At 62.5% G+C, this 19,679-nt stretch overlaps 2 protein-coding genes across 6 annotated transcripts; one reads left to right on the forward strand and one right to left on the reverse strand.

The window, feature by feature from the left end:
- Positions 1-62: 62 nt before the first annotated feature.
- EHBP1L1 (EH domain binding protein 1 like 1) lies at positions 63-15,714 on the forward strand. 5 transcript variants are annotated; one of them, XM_087855025.1, is made up of 20 exons: positions 63-456; positions 3,123-3,180; positions 3,401-3,496; positions 3,770-3,823; positions 3,915-4,093; positions 4,174-4,319; positions 4,787-4,822; positions 4,909-4,977; positions 5,070-5,232; positions 5,400-7,386; positions 7,849-8,006; positions 8,098-8,146; positions 8,575-9,273; positions 13,207-13,276; positions 13,397-13,452; positions 13,548-13,671; positions 13,943-14,042; positions 14,812-14,885; positions 14,983-15,097; positions 15,221-15,714. In XM_087855025.1, the coding sequence occupies exons 1-20, from the start codon at positions 353-355 to the stop codon at positions 15,318-15,320; spliced, it is 4,437 nt and encodes a 1,478-aa protein (XP_087711151.1). In that variant the 5' UTR covers positions 63-352; the 3' UTR covers positions 15,321-15,714. The 5 variants fall into 5 exon arrangements, with proteins under 5 accessions (XP_087711151.1, XP_087711153.1, XP_087711154.1 ...); XM_087855027.1 differs by having other exon boundaries at positions 5,400-5,646; XM_087855028.1 differs by lacking the exon at positions 5,400-7,386 and having other exon boundaries at positions 5,070-5,110.
- On the reverse strand, positions 14,546-18,814 carry KCNK7 (potassium two pore domain channel subfamily K member 7). The gene is made up of 3 exons (XM_045775611.2): positions 18,481-18,814; positions 16,559-16,957; positions 14,546-16,291 (listed from the first exon to the last, which is right to left on the reverse strand). The coding sequence occupies exons 1-3, from the start codon at positions 18,797-18,799 to the stop codon at positions 16,086-16,088; spliced, it is 924 nt and encodes a 307-aa protein (XP_045631567.1). The 5' UTR covers positions 18,800-18,814; the 3' UTR covers positions 14,546-16,085.
- Between the last annotated feature and the right edge of the window lie 865 nt (positions 18,815-19,679).

Raw genomic sequence — 19,679 nt, forward strand, 5'->3', positions numbered from 1 at the left:
CCGGACCGCCCCGCCCCCCGCTCCCGCCCCGGCCCCGGCCCCCGCCCCCCGCCGGAGCCCCGCCCGCCTTCCGACGGGGGTGCGGCTCCAGGAAACGGCGCGCTCGCCGCTCAGCGCTCCCGCGACCCGACGCGCCCCGGGCGACCCGGTCGACTCAGCCGGACCACCCGGCGGGCCCCAGCGGCGGCAGCGGGGTGATCGGCCCCGGGTCCGAGCCTCGGACATCTCCGACGGACGGGGCGGGCGGCGCGGATAGCAGCCCGGGAGGCCATGGGGACCCAGGCCCGGCCAGCGGTCGCGGGCCAGCGGGAGCCCCGAGTCTGAGGAGTCGGCGGCGGGGGCAGCGGGAGCCATGACCTCGGTGTGGAAACGCCTGCAGCGCGTGGGCAAGCGGGCCGCCAAGTTCCAGTTTGTGGCCTGTTACCACGAGCTGGTTGTGGAGTGCACCAAGAAATGGTGAGTGGCAGGGAGGCCTCGGGGCCTCTGCGGACTGGCTGGGACCCCATGGCGCCGTTGGAGCCCGAGAGAACCCTGCCCCCAGCCCGGTGGCCCCTGGCCCCCACCTTGGACCCTGGTGTCCCTGGCACAGAGACTCAAAAATGCCTTTGCAGTTTGGGGGGCCCCTGGAATTGGGGGTGTGGGTTGCTTTTGGGGAGTGGAGGTCAGAACTTGCAGGCCCGAGAATCTGTCCGTGCCTACACCTTCCTCAACTGTGGTGCTCGAGCTGGGGGAAGGGAGGCCTCATGTTTTTGTGACCAGAGGGATGGTTCGGGGTAACATCAGAAAAGGGAGCAAATTCTGAGGTCTGCGGGTGGCCTGGTTGTGGCAGAAACCTCCATGGACTGTCGTACAGCTCAGAACAAGGATGTTGCCCCCTCCTCCTCTGCCCATTTGTTGAGCCAGAGGAACCCCCCCCACACACACTTCAGCCAGAGTGGGTGCTGGGATATGTCTCCACGATGCCCTTAAAAGGGGAAACTGAGCACTGGGAGGGATGAGGAGGGAGGCAGGGATCGGCTTAAAGGGGACTGAGGGCCTAGAAGGCTGTGAGTCTGGGAGGAGAGGGCTTGGGGAGGGCGAGGTGTCCCAGTTGGGGGAGATCTGTGCGAGAGAGTACAGGACCTGGCCCGGACTGCCTAAGGGCCAGGGCGTCTTGTTCACATGCTCCCACCCGCAGCTGCCCGGACCCCTGCGTCACACCCTAAATATACGTGTTCACTGGTGTCGGCTTCCCTTGGCTGGATTAGGGCACAGCTGTGGGGGCCTCACCCGCCAGGCGGGGCTAAATTTAGGCTCCCAAGAGGAAGAGCTGCTGGGGCAGGAAGGGATCATGGGGTCCAAAGGGAGGGGAGCGAGCAGGAGGCTAGGGTCCCTTGGGCAGCAGCCGTATCCCTGGTTTTGACTCCGCCAGCCAGAGGCCCGTTCACTCCATTTGGCGAGGCTCAGAGAAGACCCGGGGCTGGCTAAGGTAACACAGCACAGGACTGGGACTTTCACTCTGGCCTCTGGCTTCTGCCTTCTGCCCCAGCATCCTGGGTGAGGCCAGGGGGACGCTGGGCATGGTCCCAGAGAGCAGGCCTGCGGTGCGGGCAGTGTCAACGCATCTGAGTCACGGGGGCGGGCAGGGCCTCTTGGGCTTCTTAGCCAGAAGCCCAGGCTAGGAAGCTGCTCCTGCCCAGGTCTTGGCTCCCCAGGAGGGCGTGCCCAGCCTGAGTCAGGCTGCCCAGCCAGGCCCCGCCCTCTCTAGACACACACACACACACCCACACACACACACCCACACCCCCCCCCCCCCGTCTGCTTCCCCTTTCTGGGAAGGCCCCATGGCTACTCTTGCTCAGCCATCGCCGCAGTCTGGGGTTGGGAAGGGGAGCTTGGCTGCAGGTCAGAGGGCTCTGGGCTCAGCTTTATGACCTTGCCTTGGCTCCCAACCTCTCTGGGCCTCAGCATCCTTAGGGGTTGACTGAAGAGCCATTCATCCTGGCTCAGCCCACACAGAAGCAGCGAGGTGGGTGGACCTCAGTGTCCTGGCATGGGGCTGGGTACAGGCAAGAAGGGCCCTTGTACTGTCCTCGGCCTCATGGTCCTCTTGACCACCCCCACCCTTCTGGGCAGCAGTTGGACCCTCTAACCCGAGAGGGCCTTCTCCCTCCCAGGCCCCACCACCTGTCAGTTCTGTGGGGCTAGGCCCTGAGCAGGCTACTCTTTGCCCTTGTTTTATCTGTCCCCTCACATCTCTGCCTCTCCTCGGAGTCTGCCCTGGCGTGTGCAGTTCAGCCTGGAGGTCACCCTCTGGAAGTCTTCTTGGATGCCCCTTGTGGGAGTCAGGGGCCCTGCAAAGCTGGAGTCCAGGGCTTGGGGTTTGAGAGGTGGGGAGCACGGCTGATTCTCCGGCCCCTGGGCCCTGGGTGGGTATCTAATGAGAAGCTGACCCTCTGCCTCTCTGACCACCTCCCACCCTCTGCCCCTCACTCTGACCCCAAGGCTCCCCCAACCTCAGACCTTTGCGCTGAGCCCACCTTCTCCAGGCCCTCTCATAGCCCATTCCTCCCCTCTGAGCCTCTGCTCAGACACCCCAAGCTCAAGGAGACCCCAGTGGCTCTCTCCTGTCTCCCTGAAGTCAGCTTGTTAACTTATTTTCCTTCTTGACCGGCGCTCTTCCACAACCTCTGTGGTCCTCAGCCCCGGAAGGGTCTCGCTTCTCCTCTGCACTGCTCTGTCTTCTAAACCGAGCTGGGTTTACAGAGCATGCTCCCCAGATATTTGCAAGTGATCGGGTCTGTTTAACTCCGAGTCTGTCTTTCTCAGTGTCTCTGAGCCTGTGTGTCTCTTGCAGGGCCCTTGCGGGGTTTATGCGTCTCTTTCTGTCTCTGTATGTCCCTGTCTCTCTCACTGCCTGTCTGCATAATCCCTACCGACCCACATGGGGCCTTTGCCCTTCTGCCCGGGGCCCCACCCTGCGTGCGTGGCCTCACCCTGCTCCTGGTGGCTCCAGATAAGGAGCTGTCCAGGCCCTCTCCTGGGGGAGGGGGACGTGGGCAGCAAGAATACCCTGGAGGAGATAGAGAGGCTGGGTGGGTGGGCGGGCCTGACTGAGTAGACCCCCCTGTCCTCACCCCCAGGCAACCGGATAAGCTGGTGGTGGTGTGGACCCGGCGGAACCGTCGCATCTGCTCCAAGGTGGGAGAGGTTATCAGCTGGGGGGTCCAGGTGGGGGGGTGAGGCCAACAGAGAGCACAGGGAAAGTGGGGGAGTGAGGACTGCTGGGGGAGTGGAGTCAGGTTCAGGTTTGGATCAGTATCCATAGAAGGGAGAGAAAGATGAGGTTGAGTCCGGAGCTAAGGGCAGGGGGCGAGGGGAGAGCTGTGAGTCAGGGGAGGCCTCAGACCGCTCATTGCAGGCCCACAGCTGGCAGCCAGGCATTCAGAATCCGTACCGGGGCACCGTGGTGTGGATGGTGCCGGAGAATGTGGACATCTCCGTGACCCTCTACAGGGTGAGTCTCGAGACTTCTGCATAGGTGGGAATGGGGGGGGTGATTACAGCCCAGGCAGCAACGGGGGATCCCCAGTGGGTTATCTATCCAAATAGGAGAGAGCAGAGGGATGAGACTGATAACCAAGACGGGTGGGGGTGGCCCAAGAGGTCTCCTTGGAGGGGGAGGCATGCACACGTGCCCGCCACGTGCAGTAGGAGGGACAGCTGGCCCTTCTCCCTGCATTGTCCTCACCGCAGAGCCCCTGTACTCACCAGTGCCCCTTTTTCCCAGGACCCACATGTGGACCAGTACGAGGCCAAAGAGTGGACATTTGTTATTGAGAACGTGAGTGGCCCGGCAGGCTGGGGCCTGGGCTCCTGGGGACTCTGGGGCAGCACTGATGCCCCTTCCCCCGGCCCCTCTCCCTGGCCCACAGGAGTCCAAGGGGCAGCGGAAGGTGCTGGCCACCGCCGAGGTGGACCTGGCCCACCACGCGGGGCCCGTGCCCACCCCAGTTCCCCTGCGGCTGCGGCTGAAGCCCAAGTCGGTGAAGGTCGTGCAAGCCGAGCTGAGCCTCACTCTCTCCGGGGTTCTGCTGCGGGAGGGCCGCGCCACGTGAGTGCCCACCCTCTTTCCTTGGCCTTGGTCTGCAACCTCTGACCCCAGCCCTCACCCCTGACCTCTGACCCCCCCAGGGACGATGACATGCAGAGTCTCGCGAGCCTCATGAGCGTGAAGCCGAGCGATGTGGGCAACCTGGACGACTTTGCTGAGAGTGACGAGGAGGAGGCGGCCAATGGCCCGGGGGCCCCCGAGGCCCGGGCTCGTGTCCCCCAGCCAGGTGGGCTCACAGCCTGCCATGGATGAGATCGCCAAGACCTGGGGAGGGTGGAGGATAAGCCGGGCCAGGAGCCCAGCCGCAGGCTGTGCGGGGGCAGGGCCAGCTTGCGCATGCCCGGCTGGCGAGGGGGCTTGCTCCTGCCCAGGCAGTCCCAACCTGCCCAGCAGCTCTGACTGTCCAAACTTGGCTCCTGGTCCCATGGCGGCCTGGGTCCTTAGCTGAGTCCCGCAGGCCCTCTCCTCAGCCCCGAGGGGGAGCCTGCCCACGTCGGTACCTGCCCTGAGCTGGCTGGGCCACGAGCACGCGGGGAGCTGCCGTCCAGTCCTGCCAGCCCTCGCCACCCGCCCTCGTGCTCCGCCACTAGCTTCCTCATCCCTCCCTCTGGCTGGTTAAGGCTTTGTTTCTGTCTGTCCTTGTGGTTCTCTCTCTCTCTTTCTCTGCATCCGAGGGCCTGTCTCTTCTCGTAGGCCGGGGCGGTGCCCTGAGGCTGGGGCGTTTCCCAGGTAGGCCCAAGACTCTGGTTGGGGAGAAGGGGTCAGACGTGCAGGGCCCTCCCCGGGGCTGACCTGCCTCACCATCCCCACCCCAGACCCATCTCGGGAGCTGAAGACGCTTTGTGAGGAGGAGGAGGAGGGCCGGGTACAGCCCCGGCAGGCAGGTGAGGCCCGGGCTAGGGTTGGGGCTGGGGAGGGAATGGACCTCCAGTCTCAGGGCCCAGGCCTCAGTGCCCCTCCCTGCCTTCCTCCGCAGCTGCCAGCCCTTCTAGTGCCGAGGATACCAACCCAGGCCCTGTGAGTGCCCCTGCGCCCCCAGCCAGGGCCTCCCGGGGCCAGGGGTCAGAACCAGCTACTGTAGCAGGGGGCCAGGTGGGGCTCAAGGCCCCCAGGCCCCCGGGAACCCCACCAGAGAAGAGGTGAGCTTTGGAATGAGCCCCACCTCCATCCCCTGCCCCACCGTTAGAAAGCTGCCTTCCCCCACCAATCTGTCTTTCCAGTGCCCTAGCAATCTGAAGCGTGGGGAGGGGGCTGACAGTGGGGAGCTACATGGGTTCCCCATTGCTTTCTCCTGCTCTCTCCTCAGGTCCTCAAGGCAGCCAGGCCAGGATGCGGCCCCGACCCCAGCCCCTCGGCTCCGGAAAGGCTCTGATGCCCCTTGGCCCCCAGGCACCCAAGGGGAAGATGAGGCTCCCAAAACCTCAGGGGCTCCCCCAGCAGGAGTGGGTTCTTCTGGGGAGATCAAGGCCCAGGAAAGCCCTCAGGAAGGGACAGAGGCTCAGGGAGCCAGGCTGGGCCCAGGCATTGAGGACGGAGCCTCCAGAGACTCTTTGGTAGGGCAGAAACCCAAGGTTGAGGAGGGGAGCCCTGGGGACAGGCCAGGGGCTGGAGGGGTGGACACTGAGCAGGAGTCAGGAGTCAGAGAGGTGGACGCTAAGAGGTCAGACATCAGAGCAGGGAAGGCTGAAGAGAGTTTAGAGGTGAGTCAGATGGATGCTGAGCAGAGGTCAAAGGTGAACCATGTGGACACTAAGGGACCAGAGGCTATAGGGCTGATGTCTGAGGCAAGATTCAAGGAGACTCCCGAGGCTCCTCCAAGGGGCTCTCAGGGGAGGACAGGGGTCAGACCCAGGGATGAGGCCCCTGCAGCCCTGAGCACACCCCCAGCGGAGCCTGCAGGGCACACCAGGCATCTTGGTGACCTCAAGGGGGCCAGGGCTGCCACAGGCCAGGAGAGAGAGGGTGCAGAGGTGAGAGGCAGAGCCCCTGGTGCTGGGGGGACAGGCCCAGAGCTGGGTCCTTCTGTTGGAGCAGCAAGAGTCAGGCCCCAGGTGAGGTACCAGGGGGCCCCACCAGCAGCTGATCAGAGGGTAACGTCTAGGGATCTGGGGTTCTGGGAGGCAGAGGCTGGGGATTCAAGGGTCCTGGGAACTGATACCGGGGTGGCAGAGTCACAGGTACTGGGGACTCAGGAGACAGAAGTGGGGGGATCAGAGTTGCCAGAGATAAAGACTGGGACAGCAGAAGCTGAGGTATTGGGGGCCCAGGAGACGGAGACCACGGGATCAGGCGTCCTGGACTCAGAGGCTGCTGGAATGGCAGAGTTGGAGGAACTGGGGACCCAGAAAACAGAGGCTGGGCATTTAGGATTTCTGGGGACAAAGACTAGGATGGCAGAGACTGAGATATCGGGGACCCAGGAGATAGCTCTTGGTTCAGGGATGCTGAGGATAGAGGCTGAGACAGCAGAATCTGAAACATGGGGGGCCCAGGAGACAGAGGGAGGAGGTTCCAGGACGCAAGAGATAGAGGCTGGGAGGGCAGGGGCCGAGATATTGGGGACCCAAGAGACAAAAGTGGGGGGTTCAGGGATAAGATCTGAGATAGCAGGGGCCCAGGAAACAGAGGCAGGCAGTTCAGGGGTCCCAGGATTCGAGACTGAGACAGCAGCAGCTGAGATACTGGGGGCCCAGGAGCTAGCAGCTGGGGGTTCAGGGGTCCTAAGAATAGAGAATGAGCTGGCTGGAGCCCAGGAGACAGAGGTGACGGATTCAAGGGTTTTAGGGCCAGAGGTTGGAAGGGCAGAGGCTGAGGGACTAGGGGCTGAACAGACAGAAACTACAGTGTTAGAGGCTGAGAAGTTGAAGGCTAAGACTTTGGGGGTCCAGGAGGCAGAGACTGGGCTCAGGGGGACCCTCAAATACGAGGGCTTACAGGACTCCATCACTAAGCATGGAGTTTCAGGGCCCCAGGGAGTAGAGGCAGTTTTGAGGGTCCAGGAGGTGGACGCTGGGGTTTTGGGGGTTTCAGAGGCCAAGGCTGGGGTTTGGGGGGCCCCAGAAGCAGAGATGGAGGGTTTAGGGCCTCCAGAGAAGGAATCCGGTGTTTTGGAGGCCCAGGAAGCAGAAGCTGGGGTCACAGGGACTAAGGGAAGAGAAGCTGAGGGAAACCTCCCAGAGGCCAGCCTGACTGAGGCACAGGTGGCCAGTGGGGCAGGGGCCGGGGTGCCCAAGCCCTCAGGGGCCTCTTCCCCAGAGGAGCCTGAAGAGGACGGGAGGCTGCCGGGCAGCCAGGTAGGGATGGGGGCCGCCGAGGGCCCAGTCTGCTGCTTCCCACTAACCTGGGGCTGAGCTAACGGCGGCTCTGCATGGACCCACCTGGTCGACTGGGGTGTGGTGGGACAGGGGCTCAGCTTCAAGGAGCCCCCCCTCACCCTCTCCTCTCTCAGGATGCCCTGGCTCCCCCATCTTGTCTTCCCCGGGCTGCATGGAGCCGGATACCCCTAAGCTGATTTTCTGGGCTGACCTTGAGGTGTGGCTGCTGGTGACCTCTGATCTTGCCTGGGGGCCACTGACTCTTTTAGATGACCTTGGTAGATAACCACAGAGCTGGAAACCCTTTGCCTGGTCCCAAGGCTCTGGCCAGTGGTCTCCGATGACCCCTGCAAATCCAGAGCTGGGGCGATTTTCTGTCCAAGGGGCAGAGAGGGTGCAGTCCTGTGTTCACATTCCCTGAGCCCATCCTTGTGTCCCTAGGCACCACCTGCCCCAGTCAGCTCCAGTCAATCCCTGCTGGAGTGGTGCCAGGAAGTCACCACGGGCTACCGTGGCGTCCGAGTCACCAACTTCACTACATCATGGCGCAACGGCTTGGCCTTCTGTGCCATCCTGCACCGATTCTACCCAGACAAGATGTGAGCTGCCAGAGGGGGTGGGAATGAATGAGGGAGCTTCCCGGGGCGGGGGTCGTGTGATTCCAGCCTCTGACCAGCCCTCTCTCTGCAGTGACTACGCTTCCCTGGATCCACTCAACAGCAAGCAGAACAACAAGCAGGTGAGATGGGGAGGGAGCAACGCCAGGAGGGAAGGGTTCTAGAGCAGGGCCTTAGGACCAAGATTTAGGGCCCCGTCAGTCTTTAGGAGAGGAATCTATGGGCTGCAGGGCCCCAGCCGTGGACTTCGGAAGTTCTGCCACTTTTTACTCTCTTGGGCTTTAAATTATTCGTTTTCCTTAGTTTAGTTTTCTTTTCAAGCATATTTCCACCAGATGGTTTTTCCAAAACCACCCTTTGGTGCGCAGTTGCTGGGTGACGCTGGGGCGGGCCCTGTTGCTAGGTCTCCCCCAATAGAAGGGGGAGGCGTTGCTAGGCGCACCCCCGCGCGCCAGTCGCCGGGACTCCTCGCGCCGTCCAGGGCGGGGCCGCAGCGTCGCGGGGTAACGCCAGCCGCGGCCGCTGCTGATCCGCAGCCCACCGTTCCTAGGCCTTCGATGGCTTCGCGGCCCTGGGCGTGTCGCGGCTGCTGGAGCCGGCGGACATGGTGCTGCTGTCGGTGCCCGACAAGCTCATCGTCATGACGTACCTGTGCCAGATCCGCGCCTTCTGCACGGGGCAGGAGTTGCGGCTGGTGCAGCTGGAGGGCGGCGGCGGCGCCGGCACGTACTGTGTGGCCGGCGCCCGGCCGAGCCCGCCCGACGGCCTGGACGCCGGGGGCCTGGCGCAGCGGCTGCGCGAGCACCGGGCCGAGGCGCCGGAGGAGCCCAAGGGGCCCAAGGAGCCCGAGAACCGTGCGGAGCGGGCGGCTCCAGAGGCGGCCTCCAAGGACCACCGGGCCGAGGCCGCCCCGGAGGCGCGCGCCGCGGAGGCCCCCGCCGACGGCCCCGCAGCCAGGGCCTCCGCGCCCCCGGCCGAAGGGCTGGTGAACGGGGCTGAGGCGCCGGGCGCGGGGGGCGGCGTGAGGCTGCGGCGGCCGTCGGTCAACGGGGAGGCTGGGCCGGTGCCCCCGCCCCGCGCGCACGGCTCCTTCTCGCACGTGCGCGACGCCGACCTGCTAAAGAAGAGGCGGTCGCGGCTGCGGAACAGCAACTCCTTCTCGGTGGACGACGCGGACTCGGGAGCGGCGGGAGTGGCTGGAGCCGCCGGAGCCGCCGGAGCTGCCAGAGCTTCCGGAGCCGTGGCTGCAGTGAGTGCCCTCCTGTGGCTCGGGGATCAGGGGGAGCGGGGCAGAGAAGCAGGGGCTCGCAGTGACCCCAAGGGCAGAGGTGGCCCGGGGTGGCCGCTTCAGGGCAGCGGGACTCCGCTGGACTCGGCGAGGCGCTTTCTAAGTGGAGAGACCGCGGTGCCACGAAGAGTCCCCTGGCGAGGTAGTGAGCTCCTGCTCTGGGGACACATGCAAGCCGAGGCCCCCCAGGCCCGGAGCAGCGGCCGGGCAGTCTCCACCTCTGTTGCCAGCCTTGGGATATATGCTAATGGTTTTTAATGCTTGACACCCAAAGAGTAGAATCATGGGCTGGAGCAGGAAGCCCTTAGAAGGCTCCATGTTTTCATCACTCAGGACACTGCTCTTTACGGACTGTAAAGTGGGTTGGGCCGTTTCTTTCCCTGCAGGGGTGGACCCAGGAGCCACCATTGCACTGTAAGCTGGGACAGAGCTTCTGTGCTCGAGGGGACCATCCAGGGCCTCCCAACCCCAAGTATCTCTGACTTGGATCTTTAACGCCAGGTCCTGGAGATCCATTCTTCTCTGATAACGGGAGGTTGGAGTTGGTAGACCCTGGCGGGTGCCGATGTCCCCCACCCCAGCCTCTGCAGGTCTCAGGTTAGGGGCTCTCAGGGTGTCACATGATCACTGCTCTGAAGGGGAGATGTTCCTAGGGAAGGCAGGGATTTGCTCAAGGACTCAGAGCCGCTGAAGTGGCTTCCCAGCTGGGGCTCCTTCCCCCCACTGCACCCATCCTGCCTGTGACAGCAAGGGCAGCTCTGCCAGGCCACTCCAAGCCTTCAGCTGCCCAGGGATAACCCCTGAGTTCTAAAGAAAGGAGGGCACGAACTGGAAAAGTCTTTCTGGAAGAAGCAGCCATGTGAGTGAGGCCGATGAGGTAGGCAAGCTTTCCCAGATGAAAACTGGGAGAGACTTATTCTCAAGTGGGGGGACCTGCTGCAGTAACAGTGTGTTAGCAGGAAAGCTCAGGTTTCATTTAGGAATCTGTCTGCTGCTCATCTCCCAGAAGGCCTGCAGGTGGTGATGAGGCTGGCTTGCAGGGCAGGAGCCTTGGGGACAGAGTCAGAGGCACGGCATTGTGAATGGGAGACAGGGAGGGCGCTGGAGGCACCCATAGGAGATGTGAAAGGCAGGGATCAGACACAGCCACCCATGGCCGGTCTGTTGGCCTCTGGCCCCAGCCTCCTTGATGTGTGTCCGTGGCTCTTTAAATCTGAAAGGGGGAGGCTCCACCCTACACCTTCCTCTGCCCAAGTCCCAGCATCCGGTCCTTCCAACGCAAGCCCCTCTCCAGCCCTTGTCCCACAGGAGATATTTGACCCATAGGCCTGGAGGGGAGTCCTCCTTTTTTTCCCCCAAAGATTTACTTATTATCTATTCATTTGAGAGAGAGAGAGAGTGAGAGAAGCGGGGGAGGGGCAGAGAGAGAGAGAGAGAATCTCTAGCAGACTCCACACTGAGCGCCAAGCCTGATGCGGGGCTCCATCCCACGACCCCAAGATCATGACCTGAGTGGAAACCAAGCGTCGGAGGCTCAACTGACTGAGCCCCCCAGTGCCCCAGGACTCCTCCTTATTGATCATTCCCATCCCCTATGCCCCATGCATGCGGTGGGCGGAGGTCAGGCCTGTCCCGGCCCTTGGGAGATCCCAGAGTCCTGGATGGGATGAAGTCAGGCGCCTTGAAGCTGGGGCGGGACTGAAGCAACACCGTGAGGAGGGCAGGGTGCCTCTGCCCAGTAAGGCTTCCTGGAGGAGGCCACGCATGGGGTTGTAGAAAGGGGAATTGGGGTCAGACATGAGGAAGCATTGGAATTCCCAGCAGGGCTGTCGTGAGTAAGCTCGGTTGTTGCTGAGGCTGGGGTTTCTCCTTCGCTCTCCTGCCTCTGCCCGCTCTGCGGGTGGAGTGCCCAGTTCTCTGTGCCCGGCCTGCCCCCATGACCCCGCAGCAGCTCCTAACTAACTCCACACAATGCCCCTTCCCGGGAGGAACGATGACCCCATTTTGCAGGTGGGAGCATTGAGGCTCAGGGAGATGCGGAAAGAGGCAGAGGAAGTTAAGGTTCACCTGTGAACCCAGAGCTCTCAAATGGCACAGACTGGCTGTGTGACCCCGGGCAAGTCATTTAACCTCTCTGCGCTCTTTCCCTGAGGATGAGAAGCAAAGATGAAAGTTCTTCTTCGCAGCGTGGCCCTGAGACAGCACTTCAGGGTGCTGTCAAAAAAGGGGAATTGTGTTCTCCCCCAGATGCCTTTCTGGAGCTCTGCGGCCCCCAGGTTACTCAGGGCTGGGCTTTCTCCCCCTACAAAGACACAAGCAGAAGCCCTGCGGGTGTGACTGACCCAGAGGCAAAGAGCAAATTGGTGGCCACGCTTGGGAACAAATCTTTGGATTGGACAGCCCTGGGTCCTAAGCCAGGCTCTGTGTGAGCCTCGTCTCTGACCTCCAGTTTCCCCATCTGTACCAGGGGGATGGTAATCACCCCTGACTCACAGGGTCGTCGAGGGAACGAAAGGAGTCAATATATGTGCAGGGCCCAACGCATGCATGTTTAGTCAAGAGCCTTTCATCGGTGGGCCCCGCGTGCATTTTCTGGGCCCCACCTGTCTGCAGGGGCTACCTCTGGGCAGGGAGAGAGGGGCTCCCAGCAGCCACGATGGGGTGGGCGCTGTGATGGGGAAGGCCAGGGAGGCCATGGCGGGAGCACTGTCCAGCCTGGGGATCAGTGAGGCTTCGGGAGGTGTGAAGGTCAGGAAGAGAGACAGAAAGCTGTGTGTGAGCCCGAAGGGGCCTCAAGGAGGTGGAGCTGAGCTGGGTCCTGAAGGTTGCTGATGTCAGGCAGCCCCAGAGAGAGGCCAGCCCGGGCTGAGGAAGCTATTTGGGGAAGCGAAAGTCGATGCCTATGGCTAGGGGGTGATGTCCGGGTGTGGTTTGGGGGTACTAGGAGTTGAGGCCGGAGCTGCCACCAGGCCTTGGCAACAAGACTGGGGCCTGAGAAGGGCCGGGGGAGAGTGACACCAGCAGGTGAGGGTTTTAGGAAGACCCCTCCGTTGTGGCTGGAGGGTAGAGTCAGCAGGCAGGCATCTCAGAGAAGTGCAGGGTGGAGTGGACAGCAGGGTGGTTCAACCCCTTCTCCCCACCCTGTGACCCAGAAGGGTGGCCGGAGCAGGAACCGTCAGTGGGGCTGGGCTGTCCATGGACCTGAGCCCCCAGAGCTGACTCTGCCAGCGGTGGCCGGGGGTGGGGCACATTAAGGGTCAGCCCTGCCTTTCCAGGCTAAAATTGGTAGGTCCGGCCAAGCTGAACTTTTCTGAGTGTTCTGGAAGAGCACAGCAGGCGCTAGGCATGGGAATCGATAAGGTGGGAGGGTGCCCCCTTTTGGCCAGGATATGGAGGTGCTGGCTCAGGATGGCCTAGGTCTGGAGATGGGGTGCTTCAGGTCAGCTCCGTGTCACTGTGCGGGACCCTGGCCGTGATGGAGTCACAAGCACTAGGTGATGGGAGTGGGAGGTGGCCTGAGGGAGCTCCGTGGAGGAGGGGAGAGGCCCCAGCCAGGCCCTTCTCAGCTTTTCAGCCTTGACGCTCACAGAAGCCCTGTGAAGCCAGGGTTATTAGCCCAGCGCAGGAAATGAGGCCTGTGAGGCTGCAAGAGTGGGAGTGGACTGGCCCAGGACCACAGGGCCAGGGAGGGTGAAGGCCGTGACCTTGGCTTGAGGAGGCAGTTTCCCTGGGGGGTGGGGGTGGAATTCTGCGCACACAGGACTGGAGAAGCAGCTGGATGGGCAGGGCCTGAGGTTGAGGGCCCCTTCTGCCCTATGTGTGTAAGAGGCTGGCCCCAGGGCGGAGCTGTTGGGAAACCCCTCCAAGGCCTCACTGGCCTCTTTTTTTCCACAGGAAGGCCTGAGCCCTGAGCCCAGCCCTGCCCCCAGCCCACCCACAACCACAGCCCCACAGCAGCCCCCTGGTGAGTAGTTCTGAAGGCGTAGCGACCCAGCTCAGCTCAGTCTGTTCACAGATCCTGAGCTGGGGATCCCCTGGGGGCTGGTGTCAGTTGGAGGTGACTTAGCTTGGTGTCTGTCTGCAGGTGGGAGTCCCCCGTCAGAGGAGCCACCCCCAAGTCCAGGGGAAGAGGCTGGGCTGGTAAGGAGGGCTGAGGTGGCTGGAGCTGGTGGGTGGCACTTCCTAGGCAGAGCCTGGGCTGAGCCCACCCTGTCCTTTGCCCCCCTTTTTTGCAGCAAAGGTTCCAGGACACAAGTCAGTATGTGTGTGCAGAGCTGCAGGCCCTGGAACAGGAGCAGAGACAGATAGATGGGCGGGCGGCCGAGGTGGAGACACAGCTGAGGAGCCTTATGGAGTCAGGTGGGGCAGGCATCCGGGGTCCACTCCCCAACACGTGCTACCAGATCTGCCTAGCCCTGCAGCCCTTCCTGATCTGGGGAGGAGTTGGGAGGAGGCAAGGCTGGGGTCACTGTCCCCATGTACAGCTGGGCAAGGGAAGCAGCTTGACGGAGGCACACAGCTCTGGCTTCTGGGATGCGCAAGGAAGCAAGCCCCTTCCCCACTCCCCAGCCACCTACTCCTGCCGCCTGGGGTGGGGGCAGGCCTGGTGACCGTCCTGGCCTGGTTCAAGGTGCCGACAAGCTGCAGGAGGAGGTGCTGATCCAGGAATGGTTCACATTGGTCAACAAGAAGAACGCTCTCATCCGAAGGCAGGACCAGCTGCAGCTGCTGTGAGTGTCCGCAGGCCCCGCCCAGTGCAGGCAGGCCCCGCCCAGTGCAGGCGCCAACCCCAGCCAACCCAGGGCGTGCAGAACAGGGGGAATCTTGGCTGCTTTGATTACAGTTATTCACCGCTTTTTTCTTTCTGCAAGGATCTTTTTGAAAAATTGTTCAGTCATCTTATGTTTTCCCCTCAAAAGTCCTGTATCAGTTGTACACCTCTTAAATTGGTACTATTTTTATGAATCAGAAAACCAAGGCCCAGAGAAAAACGTGGTACAGGAGGGTCAGGGCTGACTGCCCCAGTTGGACCCTGTTCCTTTACAATAAGGAACACCGAGGCCCAGTGAGATCTGAGCTGGTTTCCCTAGTGGGGTCAAACACAACTCTCGGCCGTGATTGTTTTTCTAGTCCTGCGTGATGAAGGCAGTCTGGCTTCCCTTTTGCATTTTGGATCATTTTTCAGAATAATTTTAGTCTAATACTTGCTGTTTATGAATAATGATCATCCAAATAATCCTGCAAGGTTGTTTATTAATGAAAAAAGAAAAAGAGCAGTGGGGTGGGAGGAGACAATACAAACATCCAGCATTTGGAGAACAGTTGGAAGAAGGATAATTTGGAGCGGGAACAGGGGTATAGCGCTGTCCTCAGCCCAGCCCTCCCGGCGAACGGGAAATGAGGTGGGATGGGGGGGCCAGGGAGTGGGCAGAGCCCTGGCACCCCTCCCCCTCCCGTTCCCCTGTCCCTGACCCACCTCCACCCCCTCCCCCGCCCCAGCATCGAGGAGCAGGACCTGGAGCGGAGGTTCGAGCTGCTGAGCCGGGAGCTACGGGCCATGCTAACTATCGACGGTGGGAGACGGGACCTGGGAGATGGGGCGGGCGGGGCTGGGAGCCAGGACAGAGCAGGGGCCGGCGCCTCCTGACCCTCAGCCTCCTCCACCCTCAGACTGGCTGAAAACGGCGGCGCAACAGCACCGAGAGCAACTTCTGCTGGAGGAGCTGGTGTCGCTGGTGAACCAGCGCGACGAGCTGGTCCGGAACCTGGACCACAAGGAGCGGATGTGAGTGGGGTAGGGTCCCCGCTGGGAGGTGCCGGGGCGGGGGAGGGGGGTGCTCGCTCCGGCCGGGGTGGGGGCAGACGAGGTCAGGGGCCCCGACTCTGACTTGCAGCCGTTCCCTCGCAGCGCCCTGGAGGAGGACGAACGCCTGGAACGCGGCCTGGAGCAGCGGCGCCGCAAGCTGAGCCGGCAGCTGAGCCGGCGCGAGCGCTGTTCGCTGAGCTGAGGCCCGGCCCGCTCCCACCGCAGGCTTTCTCGCCGCCGCGCGGGGTCGCCGCCCGGGGCTGGCGCTCCGGAGGACCGGGGCCGCATGGCCGCAGCGCGCCACTCGTAGGGGCCGCCGCCGCCCCTGGATGGGGCGGAGGAGGGCGGCCCCTGGGGCCCGACCGACCGGAGCGGCTGGACGGCCGTGCCGTCCGGGCCGTATTTATTTGTCCTTGTGAGTGCGTGTGCGTGTGTTCGCGGGGCCGGAGGGTCCCAGGAGCGCCCGGCAGAACAACCCCTCGCCGACGTCAGGGCCCGGGCCGGCCGCCGCGGGAGCAGGGATGGCCGCTGAACCGCTGCGCCCCCGCCCTCCGCCCTTTCCTGATCTCCGCGAGCAATAAAGTTGGACAAGGCTACACCAGCGCCGGCCTTTCTCAGGACGGCGGCTTTCAATAGACGGAAGGGGGTGGGGCTGAGGCCGATAAGGTTGTCTGCGATCCCCGGTGGGGCCCGTGCGGGCTTTGAGGTTCCCAGAGGCAGCGGAGGGCCCCGCTTTCACCTTCAAAGGATGGTGGGGTTTAAGGATGATGGGGTTTGGGTCGTTGATCGCTTTAGGGGTCCCATATTGAAAGAAGAGACAAAAACAGTCGGGGTTATTGCGCCCCCCTTTTAAATACACTATTGCCTGAGATCCTTACAATCACTCCCTCCCCTGCCATCTCTGGAGGCCTTGTCGTCGTCAGGCTTGTCCCCCTGAAAGGAGCTCAACGCCACCACCTGACCCCTGTCAGCAAGTTGGGGCCTGTTCTGGGGCTGCAGCCGAGGGTGGCAGGGTGCTCAGAGCCAGTTCATCCTGGCCCAGGATGCCCCCTTGGTCTTCAGCAGTCAGCAGGCCACTGGACCCAAAGAACTTCACCATGGCACGGACCTGTGGCAGCTCTGAGAATGTCTCCACAGCCAGCAGCATGGCCAGGAGCCCGAGGAGCAAGTAACCTGGCGAGGAGAGGTTGCTAGAGCGGCTCTTGGGGGGCCAGGGATGCTCCCTGCCCCCCTCCCAGGCAGGTGACCCACGACCCGTGGCACCCGGTGCCGCACGCAATCCTCTTAACGCTGCCAACAGGGTTCTTCCAACCACAACCCTCACATCACACCCTAGGGCCGTGGTCTTTCACCGGCACGGCTCAGTCTCCCCAGCCGTTTATGGGAGTCCCGGTCCTGGCTCCTCTCCCCTCCCTCCCACACCGTGGCATCTGGACTCACCGAGAAGCGCCAGCTGGCCAAGGTGGTAGAGCACAGGGTGCAGGCCACGGCCGCGGCCCGGCAGCAGGTCCCCCAGGCCGATGGTGCTGAGTGAGCCGAAGCAGAAGTAGACAGCCTCCAGCAGGCTGCGGTCGCCCTGCAGACCCCACAGCACCAGTGCCGGCAGCAGCACGAACGTCGCAGCCACTAGCAGACCCCATCCAGCTGCCTGCAGCAGTGCGGCCCTGGCCGGGGCCAGCTGCCACTGGCCGGCTACCCAGGCCCCGGGGCGGCTGAGCAAGGGCAGCAGGCCGCGGCGCAGTGCGGCCAGGAGCGCTAGGGAGGCTGGCAGCCCGAGGGCGGCGTAGACCACGCAGAAAGCCTTTCCACCTGCCGATAGTGGGGCCATGTAGCCATAACCTGGAAAGGAGAGAGGCGGTGGGTAATGAACAGTTGAGCGTGATGCCAGGCGGGTCCCCTCCCTTCCCCCAACGAGGCCTCCGGCAGAAGGCTGCCCTCTGGTGGCCAAGATGACGGGAACTGTTCAGGCCCAGGCTCTGGCTGGTTTTGCTCTTCATTCGCTGGGGGTCCTGGGCAAGTCCCTTAACCTCTCTGGCCATTCTTCTCGGTTACATGTCTGACTCTTGATTTTGGCTCAGGTCATGATCTCAGGGTCATGAGATCGAGCCCCATGTGGGGCTCTGTGCTGAGCCTGGAGCCTGCTTAAAATTCTCTCTCCCTCTCCCTCTGCTCACTGTTACCCCCTCACCCCCCCACTCTCTAATAAATAAGTAGATAAATAAACAAATCTCTCTGGCCACTCTTTCTGGAAAATGTAAGGATTAAAAGAGGCAGTCACCTTAGGCCTCTTGTAGCTGGGATGGTTCCGAGAACTACTGTCCCGCCCCAGGGGAAGCTTGGTTTTCTCAGATTCCTCAGCTCTGCCCTTGACCAATACAATACTTTCAAATCCACCAGGAAGAACGGCACCCACTCTTTCACTTCCCGCAGGTGTACCGAGACATCCCGTGTGCTAGGCCTCGCACCGACATCTGAGTCTGCCCAGCCCCTGCCATTTGGTGGTGGAGACAGGCAGGAAAATCAGTGGAGACACTTGACATGAAGGGCTGCGAAAGAGGCCGCGTGCCAGAGACAGGGCATTCCAGACTGGAAAAGCATGTGCAAAGTTAGGGAGAGGTGGGAGAGCAGGGTGTGCTGGGAGAACAGGACCGGCTAGTCCGGAGGTTGTAAACTCAAATGCCTAGAGGAGCCAGATGGGAGACAAGAGGGAGTGGTGGGGACTGGGCTGGCCTGGAGAAGACAAAGTGCAGGCCCATTCCAGACAATACGGAATCCCTTGTAGGATTCTGGACCAGTGCAAATAGGTTTCCTGATTATTCAACAGAAGTTGACAATATAGACTTTAATTCAAAAAACATTTAGATACTTTGCGGGATGAAAAACCTCCAGGGCTGTGAGTCCCATTCCTTTATTTCTCTGGGCCTTTGCCCATGCTATTCCCTCTGCCAGGAATTCCTTCATCCCTCATCTTGCGCCCTCTTGCCATGGCTAACATCTCATCAGGACTTCCTCCCCCTGGACACTCTCTCCTGAGTCAGTGGCCCTAATCTGTACTCCTGGGTTCACTCCCTTTTCCTCCACCCAAGAATTCACCCCACAATACCTTTCCCCCCACCTGGCCTCAGGCCCCTGGGTCTGGGCATCTCTCCTGGGTCTCAGGGGGTGTCGGGGGTGTGGCTGAGGAGGCCACGCCCCACCTGGCAGCTGAAGTTGAGGCACCACTTAGGGTGTTGGTGCGGGAAGCCCCAGCTGTGACATCAGGCCTAGTCAGACCTGGGCTCTGGCATTTGGGGGCTGGGAGAAGAGCTACACCCCCAGGGACCCCAGGAACCCCCTCCTGCCCGGCCGCCTGGCGGCCTTACCCGTGGTGGTGAGGAGGCTGGCAGTGAAGAGCAGGGCCGAGGGCAGATCCCAGTTCCCGGCCTCTGAGCCATTGCCCAGGCTGGAGACCCCATGGACCTGGGCTGCCAGGGCGGTGCCCAGCAGCTCCTCCAGGGCCCCGGGGGGCAGGCAGGCCCCATACTCCGCCTGGAAAGTGGCCAGCTCGGCCCTGAGCTTGGCCTGGAGCTGGCGTGCGGGAGGCCCCTCCAGGGCCTGAAACACAGCAGCCCCAATCCCCAGGGCCAGCAGGTGGGCCACAACCAGTAGTGGGAATCGGGCCCAGGGCCTCAGAGCCCCCATGGTGAGCCGCTGGGGTTGGAGGTGCTGTGGGAGCGGCGGCTCCAACGGCGGGCACCTGGGAGGGGCTGGGCAGGGTGGGGCCGGGAGGAGGCGCTGCGTGGGTGGCTGAAGTCGGAGGGAGGAGAGTGGGAATGCGCTTGGAGGGGATCTGGCTCCCTCCTCCCGGTTTCTGGGGGCAAGCACATTATTTGCCCAATTCCCCGCAGCTGGGGAGAGGCGGGTGGGGCGCCACAGGCGTGGCCCGGAGACAGCGCAACTGGCTCAAAATCCCACTGCGGTGGCTTATTTAAGGGGCAGCTCACTCAGTCACGCACATTCCGTGCACCCCCTCGGCAAGTGCTTCAGCCCTGGGGACACTAGAGGACGGACATGGGTCCCTTCCCTCCTGGCATCGCCACAAGAAACCCGTTAGCAAGGAAACTTGCCAAGTTCACATGGTCGTATGTGTCCTGAAGTTTTGGGTGGGGGGTGTCTCCCCGGGCAGGCTCCTGGAGGAGTGGAGAGTGACATTGCAGCTGGGGAACAGCAGAGGCCAGGCAAGGTGGGAGAGAGCTCGGGGTGTGAGAGGAACAGGGCACTGGCCGTGGGGGGACAGTGGGGAAAGACACAGGGCCTTGAGGACAAGAGTAGCCCAGGGAGACCTACAGGGGGGTGTTGCAGGCGTCCTGGAGGGAAGAGGGGAGAGGAGTGGCAGGATTTGGGATGGGTCAGGTAGGGGCAGGATGGTGAGTGGAGAGGAGCCAAGGATGCCCAGAGGCCCCTGAACAGATGCTGTTCTCACACCTCCGTTCTGAGCCCACCCTGGAGTCCAGCCCCACTGAACACTGGGGACCAGGTGGGCCTGGTGCTGGGAGTGCGCAGGGGAGGGGGAGCCTGGGCT

Source organism: Ursus americanus, chromosome 24, assembly GCF_024610735.1.
Source record: "Ursus americanus isolate L20-20 chromosome 24, mUrsAme1.1.p, whole genome shotgun sequence".
NCBI classification, from domain to species: Eukaryota; Metazoa; Chordata; class Mammalia; order Carnivora; family Ursidae; genus Ursus; species Ursus americanus.